This window comes from Salarias fasciatus, chromosome 14 (assembly GCF_902148845.1).
Source record: "Salarias fasciatus chromosome 14, fSalaFa1.1, whole genome shotgun sequence".
NCBI lineage: Eukaryota > Metazoa > Chordata > Actinopteri > Blenniiformes > Blenniidae > Salarias > Salarias fasciatus.
In genome coordinates this window covers 27,153,805-27,168,964 of record NC_043758.1, presented here as the reverse complement: position 1 = coordinate 27,168,964, position 15,160 = coordinate 27,153,805, and the positions used below count along the sequence as shown (strand labels likewise).

General features: G+C 43.0%; 1 protein-coding gene across 1 annotated transcript in view; it reads right to left on the bottom strand.

Annotated features, from left to right (window-relative positions):
- Window positions 1–15,160, bottom strand: part of eif4g1b (eukaryotic translation initiation factor 4 gamma, 1b) — a 52,963-nt gene that overhangs the window by 30,275 nt on the left and 7,528 nt on the right. Inside the window, exons 2-8 of the mRNA XM_030108183.1 lie at window positions 9,057–9,114; window positions 7,978–8,099; window positions 6,363–6,449; window positions 4,102–4,134; window positions 1,906–1,926; window positions 1,191–1,382; window positions 340–442 (exon numbers count right to left, since the gene is read on the bottom strand). Coding sequence (XP_029964043.1) covers window positions 340–442; window positions 1,191–1,382; window positions 1,906–1,926; window positions 4,102–4,134; window positions 6,363–6,449; window positions 7,978–8,052 — 511 coding nt within the window. The 5' untranslated portion in view covers window positions 8,053–8,099; window positions 9,057–9,114. The remainder of the gene's footprint in view (window positions 1–339; window positions 443–1,190; window positions 1,383–1,905; window positions 1,927–4,101; window positions 4,135–6,362; window positions 6,450–7,977; window positions 8,100–9,056; window positions 9,115–15,160) is intronic.

The following is a 15,160-nucleotide window of genomic DNA, read 5'->3' as shown; positions in this document are numbered from 1 at the left end:
TGGACCCGTTAGCCTCAGTTACCGCACTGTGTGGAAGTGATCTTTGCACTCTGTCATCAGCATTCATACTTATATAACTAGTGGATTGTAGAATGCAAGTATGTCAAGTCTGTGCATCAGAAATATAAGACTGAGCTTTTGTCTGATCGAGAGGATATCTGGTGTCATGTTTTCTTTCCTGCTAAAACAACAATTCCTCAACTGGTGGTAGTTAGCAGACCACCGGGACGTTGCTTCCTCCTGTGCCGGAGTCAATGCCCCTCATTGTGTGTGTGCGTGTGTGTGTTTCTCGCTCTGGGTACGAGCGGTGCAGATGAGGCCCCAGGTAGAGCCTCTTACCGTAAGTACCATATTCAGCGGGGCTGGTGCCTGGGTAGAAGCCCGGGGTTCCTGCTGGGACTTGGTATTGCTGCGGGGTGGCCACATAGGTCGGCGAGCGATACTGAGGAAGCAAAGTGGAGGGGGAGGGGCGGGGGGAGAGGAGGAAGAGGGACAAATGCCATTAGATACAGGTGGAGGAAAGAAGAGCTGCTGAGGATCACACTTGCACTGATAAATCTTACGACAATCTTTACAAATCTCTCTTGTATTACAGGAATGATACGCAGCTTTCTGGACAACCAATGCGCCAACCTGCAATGCCACTTTAAAGCTAGACACGTCCTGTACGCCGTCTCACTTTATTAACTTTGCCCTACAGACACCATCAAGAGGGCCGTGTCCTTCCAAAGATTCAACCTCTGACTCGAGACTTTATCTTCTTTCATTGATTAAAACATGATCTCCTCTATTCATAGAAAACATGATATAAACATCCTGATGAAAAGGAACAGATGATGATAGCTTCAGATTTAACTTCGGTCAGCTCACGTTGCCAACAAAATGTGAGCGACAGAAAAAACAAGTAACTCAGGGGTGTCAAGTATAAGGCCTGTAGGCTCAGACTGGCCTGGAAACATCTCTAATTCGGCCCGCCAAAGCACTAAGCAAAATGTAAAAGCTTTAAATTACAATTCCTTCAAAAAGAAGCTTGATGTGGCTTTTTGGGCTTTTCGGTGATATCGACATGTAGGTAGCGGTGGTGGTCCAGACATCTACAAAAGCTTTGTATTTTTTAATCAACCTCAGCTGGTAGAAATTCAAGCAATGCAATTCATGCAAGCTTTAAGTAAACATCCCTAAACTCTTACCTGTCCCGGTATGAAGTAGGCGGGTCCTTGTGGTGAGCTGGCGAAGGGTAACTGTTGCTGAGGGATCATCACCATTTGGGATCCAGGGCCCGCCTGGTAGACGTGGGTGGGAGTCACGGGCCGGGGGCCGCTGCTGGGTGGGACACCCCGTGGCCCGCTGCTGGGAGGCAGGCTGGCCCGGTTGTAGTAGGGCTGCGAGGAGGGTGGAAGGAAGCGAAAGAGAAAAAAAAATACAATGAGACGGTAAAAAGAGGACAGGAGAACAAAAGAAAAGGCAAACGAGGGAACTATCGGTTACCTTTCTCAAATCTCTGATATAAACAAAATGCCTGTGCATGATTTCGAGTCTCGGACCAGGTATATCTAGCTTGTCCATCCTAGCAGCTAGAGCTCATAGTCTGTCCTCGGATCTATGGCTGGACTCCAACTGGAAACATATTGGCCCTGCCTGCCAGCAGAGATAAAGCAGCTAATGCTGCTTCATTCACAGCCTCCTCATTGACATTCTCCTGCTGGCCTGGGAGCTAACAGCCGTAGCCGGCGAAATGACACCAAGCCAACAAAGCGCAAGGCTGCCAAATATTAAGACACACATGTCGTATGAACCCCTCAAGCGAGTGTCGGTTGTGGAGGATTGAAAAAACAAAAAATCAAACAACAACAACAACAAAAAAGAAGACAGGGTGTAATAACGGAAAAAAGAAAACTGAGTTACCTGTAGCGACCTGAAGCTTCCCTTCAGCGGCACAAACACAGAGATCACACACAGAGACACGAAGTGGTAGCAAGGAGAGGGTGGGAGAGGATGTGTTGAGGGGGGGAGGGGGGGGGAGAAAGAAAGCACCACAATCAGTTAGAGCAAAGCACACAGAAACCGTGCTCTCTGAGCCAAGCCGTGATTTAACAAGCAGCATGCAAAAAACAGGCGAATGGCAAAAGGTCTGTTTCCCTGATCTTATAGAGGCTTAAAACTCCCAGAGAGAGATGGAGGATCACTCTCAATAGTATGAGCTGTGCAAAACAGAGCTCTCTCACTTTGTTAAAAAGATTGGAAAAAGTTTGCATCAGTGTTTTTTTTCCTTTTTTGACAAATGAGATAATTTCTCAAGACTGTGACAGCACCTAGCGTGAAATCATGATATGTCAGATGATGGAACGTTGAAGCACCATCAGTAAGTCTTTGACCAGTCTTAAAAGTTGGCAATTTTCTCAAATATTGCCAATACTTCAGGTTTTTTTTTTCAGTCAAGATTGTGATACTCTAGAGGGATTATGGGTGATTTGAAAGATATATGGTTTTTCTTCATACCTTAACACATCTAATGAGCTCTGTCAATAACTGGTACTGATCATAATAAATACAATAACAGATCAATAAGTAATACATTCCCCAACCCATCGCTGTTTTTTTAAAAAAAATGTATAGCCCAAAACATATGTAGTTATCCATAAAGAAAGCTAACCACAGTTACCTTGAGTTCTTTCATGCCATCATAAATCCCAGCAATCAAAACCAGTTTGGAAAACTTCTGCAGATTGTCGTGAATTCAAAGCTTCAGATATCGCTCATGAACTGGATATTGTGAAAAAGGTTCTGAGTTGAAACATCTTGAAGTTTGTGATCAGTGGATTCCCAAGCAGGTGACTCAAGACCAGATGTCTTTAACCTTGATGATCAAGAACCACTTCTGCCAACTGTCCATCAGATACATTTGCCTGAAACTGCAAAGAGTAGGTACATACTTCTCATCAGGCACATTCATGAAAGTATGGACTTTTGTGTGGACTACATTGTCCATCAGAATTTTTTTTTTTTCCCCAAATACACAATTAGGGTGAAAACTCAAAGGATGCCACCAAAGAAGGGCCGAACGTCTACATGCCGCTCCAGAAGTTCGGTGTCTGGCTGGAAGTGTCAGACCCAACATTCATCTCGGGTAAGGAAACGTTCCAGAAGAGCAGTTGGATCTGCTTCAACATTTCCCAATTTCGCCCGCGACTTGATCAACCAGGCATCAAAAGCTGGCGTTCTCCAAGCGGAAACTTTCAACATGCCAAGTTCGTTGAGCAGAATGTTCTCTACGCCTCCAAAGGCGCAACAGCAATCTGACTAACAGTTAAATATCCGTGATCCATCACCATGCGGCAAACGCAGCTGGTGCTTCCTTCAGGACGTTCAGACCTGTGGCGACCTTCTAGAACCTGTCTGCCCGTCCTGAATTCAGTTGCCTGCTCTTGTGAAGCCCGAGTATCTTCTTTTTACAAAACAGCTGCGTCAGTTGGAATGTCCTTCCTAATATAAGGGGCTTAAAAGCAAAATAAGCTTTAAAAATGTTCAAAAAACAAATTCTCTGTTTTTCAACAATATGTACAGAAAGGGCAACACAGTAATCTTCTATTCAGCTCCATCACAATCTGAAACAACCATGAAAGAAACAGGCTATTACATGCATTATCTGGCACCTGTGGCCATTTTAAGGGCAGTCACAGTGAGACTGGTAGAGTAGGCCGACTTCTAATCCCACTATTGATGGTTTAATCCCATTCTCCACCTGGCTAGTATGCCAGTATACTTGAGTTTCTCAGTTTGGGATTTTTGACGGGTGCCTGATTGTCTCAGGGAATGGGTGACTGTGCCTGACCACGTAAAGTGTTAAAAATGCCCCACAGATTAATAGAAGGGAACCTCTGGGATCCTTGGATTCAAGGACCTGGATCAAGAAGCAAACTTCAGAATTTGTCCAAACTGAATTTGACACCTCGGTTTTTGTGCAAAAACAACATATATATTTATATGTACAGTGTGCAAGTTATTTCTAATAAGTTAGTGTTCATCCAGTCAGATTTAACTGGGTTAATAAGTTGACCCTTCCCTCCCCCAGCTCAGGTTAGTTGGTTGTGCTGTTAGTACCTGTTGGTGTATAGGTCGGGGCCCTGGGGCAAACTAGAGGAGGAGAGGCAGACAAGACAGAAGTTAAAAGAGGAGAGCTGGACGTCCGTGCTTCACTTCCTACCAACAGCCTCGCTCAGTTCTGCACCTTCTCAACTGTACTTCAGGATTAAAAATCAAATTTGAGAACCTCAAATAGTCCAGGCTTTTTTTGCATGTTTTTTCTGTGTATAGTGTTTAAATAAGAATAAGATTTGTTTGGGACTGACATTCCCAGGAGTTTGTCTTATGTCCTCGGTTGGTTCCACTAAAATTTTTTCTCACACTTTTCTTTCAATTTAAACACCAAGACACTTTAAGCATTAGCCAAATCGCACGAAACCATCGATCTATTTGAAGAGCTGCTCAAGACTGTCTTTTAATAACTGCTTGGTTATCTTATTTCATTTATTTTAATTCTTTGGATGTGTTATGATGCCAAACTGAATAAAAGCAAAACAAGGGTTTCTCCTCATGGGGTTCCACTCCACTGCTGTTTTCAAATGAAGTTTGATTATATGGTATTTCAAAACAAGTTAATTTCATACTGGCTTGATTCCCCTTTTTGATATTATTTTCCACCTTTGCATTCCAAACAGGTCAGTCTTAAATCTTGAAAAGGTCAATTCAGTGTGTGACACAAACAAAGAGAAATAAAGACAAATGTCCTGAACCTGATCGAGAGAGATTTAGAGAACTGATACTGCAGAAATGACTGGTCAGTATATTTAGAGGAGTGTTGAGAATGGTTGAAGTAACTATTAGAAATGTTTTACTTCAATTCAACAACAAATACAAAAGTTACTGATAGCCTTCCACTTTATTCCTACGTGAAGGCAGTAGAAGACATGGAGGGACAGCAGCTCTGCAGCTCTAATTCCCAACTGTTCACTGTTCAATTATCAAACATAATTACGAAACACCTGTTTACTGGAGGAGGGGTGCCTCATGAGTCCCGAGCCACAGCAGCCATAACACTCCTGATGCATTAGCAGTCTTCAATCTAAGGATTCTTTTACACAATGTTTCAAGTGAAAAGCACACTGTTTTTGCAATTTTATTTCAGCAAACTTTAGCGGCAAGGTTTTGAAAACTATACTTGTTTACACCTCTACCGCAGGAAAGTGAAAAATGATATCGTTTTCCCATTGGGTGCCGAGTTGCTGTTGGTTGTTTTGCAATGAAACCACACGCACGCAGATAACAATACACTACAAACATCAACAATGGCGAGTACACAGACACTCATATGCACAGACAACCAAATTAGACTGTCATTACGGTGACTCAACTATAAAACTACAAAGTCCCGGGAGAATACGGACAGAGTCATGACACTCGCCATTGTTGTTATTCTCTAGCTACTCGCACATGTGCAAAAGAACTATTTTTTTTATACGGCTGCTGGCCACAAGTGCTGTAGCAGCGTTTCCTCTGTCTTTGTAGAAATGGAGATCAAGCATTTTCAAAAAGTTGCGTTTTCATCCATTTCCTCAGAACTGGAGTTGAAGCGTTTTCACATTGGCGTGTAAACAGACACCGAAAACCAGTGGAAGTTTTCCATTTTCACTTGAAAGCATCGTCGTTGGCTACAGAGTTTTATGCTGCTGATGGTTTATGTCAGATTTATTAGTGGTTGCTTTTGCTTTTTTCTTTTAAATTTAGAAATGTGCATCTTTATAGAAACTCACTTCAGGTCAGTGATTCAGTGCTCGCTCAGCATTAACTAGAGTAACAAGAGCACTTGTTCCATTTCCAAATACCTGGTCCGATTTTGATTTCAGTACATGATTAAATTTCTCCACTCCGTTTGAAATAAGTGTCTACCAAGTGTAATAAAAAAACTGATTTGCAGGAGATAATAATTAAGAAAAGTCATGCAGATGAGAGCGAAGCGAGTCCAAAGGCCACACTGACAATTTAAAAAAAGGTGCAGAAGAGGTGAGAATTAAGCAAACAGACAAGCAGGCATTACAGGAAATGTTCAGACTGTTTCAGGATACTGTGATTTCGGAGGAGCCACACAGGAACATTTGGAAACATGAGGCATCAATGAGAAAAGCGTTTTTTTTCCCCCAGACTTGACTTCAATCATTTGCATGCTGATTAGCTGTGATCCTCAAAAGGAAGGTTTAGATATGAAACAAAGAACTGCGTAACGTCAAGTATTCGAAAGCACTGAGAAACACTGACTGCGACACGTGAGAGAAGTCTGTGGCGTGGAGAGCAGCAGGTGGGCCTACCTGTCGGGGCTGTTGTGTCGGGTTCATTTGTGGAGGCTGCGGGGTGGCAAACACAACAGAAGGGGGCTGCCCGGGGGGAAACGAGGGCTGCAAGAGATGGAGGGCAGCGACAACAGTGAAAAAAGGATAACAGGTCATGACAACTGCACAAAATATTCACAACTTTTTCTTCTTCTGTTCATACCTATAACCCTTTCCCACTGAAACCAGCGGGTCGACCCGTGTGTTTTTTAACACGGGCTAACAAACATAAATTGACTCCTTTCCTACTGCCTGCAGACCCGGATCTAATTACCTGCAGGTGAGCTGCATGATTTTTTTTCCCATGCTGATGATGTCATCAACGTGGGACATCATAGGAGCACAGCGATGTAAACAATGAACAGCAGCACAGTCCCCCTTACCTGTCGACAAATCTCCCTTTCCCCACGGATCGAGAGCAGCTTTCTGATCTCGCTATCTTGCCAATGCTGGGTCATCCTGATGAAGGACATCTCGTGCTGTGTCCAAAAACAACAAGCGCGCTAACTTAGGCACGCTACGTCGACGTCATCACATAAATGACCGCGTCGATCTGGGTCTGCCTTTCCTGCTGAAGCCGATCAGAGGCGAGCTGAGCTTGCAGGGTTAATCGACCTGGGTCGAAATGCCATTTAAACCCTTTCCCACTGCCATGAGGAGTCGATTATTAACGGGTTTAAACGGGTTTTTTTGGCCAGTGGGAAAAGGGTACAAGAAGGAAAGAAGGCAAGAAGGGAAGTGCTTCCAAAAACTTAAACTTTGGCTTTCAGGCTCATCTCTTGAGAAACAATCTCCCTCTCACAAAGCCCTCTCCTTCATTCAGTCATTCTATAGCTGCTGCAGGTTTACGCCTCGTTTACACAAAACTTTCAAACATCAATTTATGCAACAGCGGCACTCGGAGCCACTGAAAATCAAACTTTTCAAAAAGCAGGCTCTGAGTTGGAACTCTGTGAAAATGTTCAGACTTCGTCTCCATGAAAACAGGGAAAAACTCAACTTGTTGAAAACATTTCCCAGGGTGGAAGCTTTTGGAAACAAACCGACTCTTTCTCTGTGGAAGCGAAGGAAAACTGAAGTTTTCTAAATTACTATTGCAAATGCAAAACCTTTCTGAAACAAAACTGCTAAAACAATGTGGTTTTACTTTTCATGTTGTGTGAACGGCGGTATAAGTCTACTTCTTTTCATTCTCCATACATAAATGAATAACGTGGCAGGGATCTGATGAGATAATCCTGATCATCCTGATCTGTACATGGAGCTAGTTTGCTGTTTGTTTCTCTTTTTTTCAGTTCTTTTCCATCAAATCACTTTAAATGTGCAATCTTTACTGACAATGTTGCAAGACTTTCCACAACGGGATGTTTTGTCTTTTTTTTCACCCTGAAGACATCTCTGTGGCTGTGGCTGCTGCAGCTCCCCCCCCCCCCCCTTGCAGGGGATAAAATAGATTTCAGTGAGATCTGCTTTCTATTATCTACTGGAATTCTCTTTTCTTCAGTGAGTTAAAAAAAAAAAAGGCAAGAGTGATTAAAGATCCAATCTGTCAGGCAGGTAGGAGCGGGTGGGGGCTGGGTGGGTGGCGGCTCACCTGCGAGAGGCCCGGGGAGGGGGCAGGGTGGGGGGTGGAGGGGGGTCCCGTTATAGGCTGTGGTGCTTTATTCATTTCATGGGGTTCTGCATGGGGAGGCGGGCGTGGACCTGTGCACGGATCTGTGGAGGGAGAAAGGAGTAGAAAAGGGTTAAGCTAGGTTTACACTTCTGTGGCACACATTGGCACGAATCGAATCGCAAACTACTCGTAAAGTGGCGTGAAGTGTGCGTAAAGTGTGCGTAAAGTGTGCGTAAGTGTGCGTAAACCCGTCGTAACTGCGTGCCATGTTGGGACGAGAATTTTGAAATGTTCAAAATTTTGGTCACGACAAAATATCGCGAACGGGCCGTGAACTATGCGCCAACTGTCCGTGAACTCCTCGTGAACACGTCGGGACAATGCGGGAGGATGCGTGCCAGTCGTGGCCACCTGCGAGTACCCGGAAAAGGGGATTTTCGACGCACTGCCGTTGCAGCATCAAGTGTAGCGCCTTTAATTTGTCATTGAAATTGACTGATGTCAGCCGTCCGTCGGGGCCCCCTTCAGCTCGGGGCCCTCGCCAGCGCCTTTTCTGCTGCTCTTCAACACAGAGCAGCTGCCAGATACAGGCATCTTCTCTTCTCCGCAGTAATGGAGTCTCTGGCATTCAGCATGTTGCCTGTTCCACAGCAAATCCAAAAATGACCCGGGGTTGGGGAAGCCCCCCTTTTTATATCACGTGTGTAATTGCGTGCGCAACCACGTCGTGCCAATGCGGGAAGCTCGTAAACTATGCGCAACCTATGCGTGAATGCGTCGTGAATGCGTCGTGCCAGTTCGCGACACTGACGGGCGCATTCGTGAACTACTGGTGAACTAGTCGTGAACAGTGCGGGAGCCTGCCGGTTTGTGACTCCAGATTGGCACGCCTTGCCACGATAGTTAAGCAAGTGTAAACCTAGCTCTTCTGTCAATTCTGACAGTGCAGAAACTCAGTAAGCAAATATGTAGGCAAAACGGAGCAATTTCTAATTCAAGTGTTCAGCGATCAGAATTGAATCGCATATGAAACAGTCAACAGTCGTCTTTACACTTACATTCGGGAATCTTTTTAGGTCCAAAGAGTGGTTACACCGGGGGGGGAGGTTTTTTTTCCTGGAGGACAGACAGAAACAGAAACCTTAATAATGATGAGCGTGCAATGGCTTGTAGCACATTTTCCAATCATTCATGGCATCTGAGACAACCTGTTTCTGAACCAATTAGCTTACTATGTTTGGCAGGCCACACACACTCATTGTGTATGTGTGTGTGTAATCGCTTGATGAGATAGAGAGAGCTTTGAATTGCACAAACTATTTGACTGGGAGAAATTTAACAAAGAAGCTGAAGTCGATAAGTTCATTTAATTGGAATGCCAGTAAGAAATGTATTGTCATTGTCAAAATGTGATATGACACAAGAATTGGTATGTCAGTGTCGTATGAGAATGTGGTGGAATCTAAGTAAAATCAAACATCGTATGTGGTGATAGAACACATGGTGAAGAAATAACATAAAATAAGATTAAAAAGAAGAAAGAAATATGGGTAAAAACTCTAGCTTTTTTAGGAAATCAATTTTTGATATCGTACCTAAGCTGAAAGCTTTTTCATACTCCTCGTAACAAAGCCAACAGCGGAGTAATGCGGCAGTCAGCTAAATCTAAATCATTAGCCATTTGGGGATTCATAACAGTGATAAACTTAACATTAAAATGTTTGATTGAACTAATTTTTAATTTTAAACCCCTCGTAGCATTTTGTCATTAGTTTATGAGCAATGAGGAATTTTAAATAAAGCAGTTTTTCAGCTGACTGGATGACAAGAAATAGACATTCAGTGAGGTGAGTATTAGACACACAATTCTTAACCTGATGCTTGTGATTGGCTACAATATGTTAACTCGTGTTAATAGGTGTGGGTTGAGTGCGTTGTTTACCGGTTGCTCCACTTCTATGCATTAGTAAACATCATTACATCGTCTCTCTACTGTGGACGAGCCCTAGAGATTAAGTATTATCTAATTGAAAGTAGAGAGAACGTGATGTACCAGTACAGACTAACACAGTGAGGACTGACCTGACTCCGTTCACCGTGTCCTCAGCAAACCCCGTACTCACACCGAGAGGACTCCACTGTCTACTCATGCCACCCTAACACAGCTTCACACACATGCACACAAAGCACGTCATGCACACTCCAAGGATTCCCTCGAACGCAACAAAGCAGCCTGTCTATTGCCCACAAAGAAAAGGACAACATTGGTTCAGAACAGACGTTCAAGACAGCAGTGTATTCTTTTCAATACTTATTCATGCCTTACTGTATCCAGAGTTTGACCAGACACCTGAATAGGTTTATTTGGACATAATAGATAATTAAGTCTGACTACAAACTCCAAATGTCCCGAGACTGGAGTCAATTAAATTCTGAGGGATTAGACAGAGAAAACATGGCTCAATGGAGTGTTTCAGCATCGAGCGGTGAAAGTTGTAGACTGACGTACTTCAGTTAATCTCTCTCATATGACACTGCACATCTTGCTATGCGAGCACCGCACGTGCACACACTGCAGTGACAAAGCTTAAGGTGATACGTTTCTGGCGCAAGAAAGCTACACACCTAATAAAATACTGTGAGTGATTAAACTATATTGACATTAGCTGGAATCCCATGACTTCCTGCACAGGTTGTTGAACTGTGTCCACATTTACATGTTTCAAGTGAAAACACACTGTTTTTGCATTTACGTGGCAATGTTTCAAAAATTATGTCCATTTTGAACGGAGACGGCAGAAACACTGACAATAAGGTAGCTGCCAGACTATGAGCAGGGGCTGTTTGTTTTTAGTAAGGAAACAACATAGGCAGCGGGATTTTTGGTGGTTTTGAGCATGATTGTTGCGTAAACAAAGCCCCAAAATGCAACAAAAGTTTTCCTGTTTCACTTGCAAACTTGATGTAAACAGGGTCGAGACGCTCACCTCAATAAAGTCAACTGTCAACCATTAAGCTCAGAAACTGGACAACTTCATCAAGAACTACATCAAGTTCTTGTGGTTTATAATAATAGGAAACACCATCGCACCTCCATGCTTCTTCACTGTTCACATGTGACGACACACACAATTTAAATTTGTATCCAACACTGCATTTTTTATTGCTTTGATGTGTGTTCGATAAGGAAGAGATCTCAACCTGAAGGCTCTGTACCGCAATCTAACAATAGACACATTCTTCAAACAGCAAGTAATTTACTGGTTGACTGCAGACCACTGGAGGAGGAGAACTCTCAGGCCGGATGTGAAGACTGAAGACACAGTGGGCAGGAAACATGCCTGCGCTCATTTGGCCAGATCAGCCAACGGCAGATTCTTGCCTGCTAAAAAATCTTTGGCTATAAGCCCTTGCTACGTGACAAAGTTGTGTTTTGGCTTTTAGTTTACATGACAGCGAAACTACGTTTGTGAAAATAGCCTTTTTAAAAACAGCTTCCAGAATATTTGCAAACTGTTCTCTTGTAAACAGGGTTGATTTGTGTTGCAAAGGGTAATTTACACTGTCCGGATGTCAACACAATATTATGATTTAATGCCTTGATTATATCTAATTTGTAACCTGGTTCATTGAACCAGTCACGAGCCCTCACTGCAGTCAGGTGTGCTGCAACTGGAGAGGCCTAAAACATGCAGGACACCAAACTTCCGAGGACCAGGGCTGAGAAGCCTGTTACACATGTGCATGTTTACATATATGATGTGAAGAAATGTCTGAGAGGATCACAGTTTATCACCAATTTCATTGCTCAATGTTTGAGTGTGTTCAACTGTAAGTGATTTAGTTATTGAATACAGGTCAAACCAAGACTGGGATCAGTTGAAATGAAAGTGTTAGTATTTAAATGGGTCCCAGGTCACTTTTGTGCTGGGAAAATTAGGCCCAGAGGTCAAAAAGGTTGAGAATCCCTGGTCCCTGGGAGAATTTTAGGCATACAAGTGAGTATGAGGCTTACTTACTATTGCAACTACTCATCATCAGTAAGGTCAAACTAGCCTGTATCTTGACAGTCTAATTCCATCTCACATTCCCTATGAGTCGTGCACTAACAAGTGGTTACTTCCACATCATACTCACACTGTACCACACTTCAACAGGAGGCGGCCTGAGAGGACCTTTTTAAAGCGAGTGGCGTGTTCGACCCGGCATTTCCCAAAACTCAAATGAGTAAAAGGACTCAGTGTAGCAAATAAAAACCTTATGTTTAGCTATCATTGTCATAAGTCCATATAGTACAAATTCTTCGTTAAAATTTGTCCCTGAGGGAGATAAGGATGACATTTTATCCCCATGCCCCAGTACTTCCCAATCCTGGTCCTCAGGCTTCCCGTCCTACATGTTTCCCTCTTCCAACACTCTTGATTCAAATGATCTGCTCATCATCAAGCTCTGCAGAAGCCTGATAACAACATTAATTTGAATCAGATGTGTAGGACAAGGGAAATTTCAAACACACATTGTAACAGGGGGGCCTGAGGACCAGGATTGGGAGACAGTAACCGATAAAAATTGCAATATATCCCAGATACAATCACGACGTACTTCAACTGAATGTTTTATCTAGAAAAAAAAAAAATGAAAAAAGAACTTACTTCGGATTTTGTTTAATCAGCTACATCCTAATAAGCTCATATCTTTTTTTTTTTTCTAATCAAATAATGTGTTCCTCATTCAGGGGTCATTTCCTGATTCCAGCACAATCATCCCCCTTAGGTTATATGGTCCTCGCAATAGTGACACATTTGGTATTTATAGCCACAGCGTACATTATCCCTGGCAGTGACACACATACAGCCCCTCTCGCTACACTCATACACAGAAAAGCAGCAGACTAAAAAAGAAAAAGCCTGAGTCATGATGATTCAGGAAGATTTTTTTCTTCTTCCAGGAGGAAATAACACTGCACAAACGGTTGTAATCGTTACCATGACAACACGACACACAAACAAGAAGAGACAGTGGATTTTTAACAGAGTGGAGACGTAATCCTGGGCTCAGAAGAATGTCCCCGGGACACTGGAGCCTTACGACGGCGGTGGTGTAAGTGAAGAGTCAGGAAGAGACTGGAGGGGTGCTGACGGGAAGAGGAGAAATGCCGAGTTAGCAGTCTCAGGCCTGAAAGGCGCTCTCAGACTACAGTCCCATTCCTGCGTTTCTGCTTCAGTGACATGAAGCCCTCTGCGGCGGTCCGCATGCGGCTCCAGATTTACAACATCTCGCTTGAGCAAAGTCGTGCAAGGACTGCACGCACATGGCCTTAAATGTCTGCAAGGACCCAAACATCTCTGTATGAAAGAAATGTGGTATTTTTATTTCCATCCACAACACGACACAAGCAGTTCAGCTGTGGAAGTGAAAAACAGTGGAGAGTTGGGCTGCACTACATCAGCTGAACATACAACAATGGAAAGCGCTGCGATGATAATAAGTTGAATGATCTCAATCAGTGTTAAATATTAATTGCAGTCTATCAATTAAAATGTTTTATAATTTATGTGCATTCATTGAGCATAATCACACCTCTCATTCATAATTTTGACATTTTGAGTCTGCAGAGCAGTTCGGTCTGTCTCGTCTGACATGAACGTTGTTCATGAAGATACTGGAAAAATGATAAATTTGTGTTACATCATGCAGCTTTTACGGAAAGCTCTAATTTCTTCAAGAACGGTGAAATATGCTGTACGTGCATCTGAGAAGCTATCGAGACGCAAACAGGTCTTAGAACTACTGCAGCCTCGAATACTGTTTTAAAGTTGGACATCTTTCGTTTGCGGCCAGGACTGACTTGGTTCAGGATAAACAAAATGCTCATCCTCCAGTAAACAGGAGCTTATTTATATAATAATGGCTGCTAAAGCCAACAGAGAGCAGTTCTGAAACCGTTCAGTTACAACAGAAGTAACAAAGAGGAAGCTCTAATGATCAGATACGAGCACGTTATGAAGGCTGCAGAATATATTGCAAATTTATTCTTATTAACATGAAAAATACAAGCGGTAGGACAATATTTTCCATTCAGTGCGATTAATTGCTTTAAGTTGAAAATAGCTCAAAACACTGATTGAACACACTTAGACTTCCTCTGCTGTTTGTGGGAATTGCAAATGTATAATTAAAATAATAAAGAAATACACCTCAGCCTAATAATAGCTTGTGTTAATGATAGGTAAGAGAAAGAGCACTGCCAACTGTAAGAATTTCAAGGCTATAATTATCATGTACCTAATTTTATACTGAAAATCACATGGAGAGTACACATTTACTATCAAAAGCAGGAGTGTTGCAGTACTTGAAAATTCAAAGGTTAAGGACGATATGGCAATTGAAAAGATTGATGGGAAAATTGCAAAGAACGTTTCATAGAGGTCACGTTTACTGAACAACATCTCAAGGCAAACACTATTTTTGCATTTTTTTCAGAAAAAGGTTTGTATTTACACGGCAACTTCTGAAAATTATGTCCGTTTCCTTGAAAACTACGTTGTTTGCATGCTGGTGCCGTTGGTTGTTTTTGTAATGAAACCTTTCATATGCGAGCATATGAGAATATAAACATCAGCAACGATAAGTACAGGTTTACAGTGACTTCAAGCACCGAAAGTTTTAAGCTTTTAGTGCATACTTGGACTAGTCATGTAAATTATGCAACTCTTTAATGCGCAGAAATCTTAATTCAAACTTCTTACCTTGACTGCACAGTCGACATGCTTAGCCTGTCTGAGACTGCAGGGCAGTACGACTTTGCTGCGGGACACTCGCCCTGATGTACACCTTAAGTACAAATGAAACTACGTGCACATCTGAATCGGCCTCGAGTCTTTTACTCCAGCCCCTGGGGAACACACAACTAAAACCCTTAAGGACAGTGCTTGATGAGTGCTACGAGGCCGGCTTCTTAAGTGACCCCAGAGACAGTGACACACATCTCGCCCCCTCGCCAATTAGTCTGCAGAATCTGTGAGCGAGCGATCCCAGCCAGGGGCTAATCTGCACACACAGCAAACACCCTAGAGATCCATTTTTTTCCCTCCTCTCTTTGCAGGATTCTGCCCATCCAACCCTCACCCCACCTGATCCCACCCTCATTCCGTCATCTGAG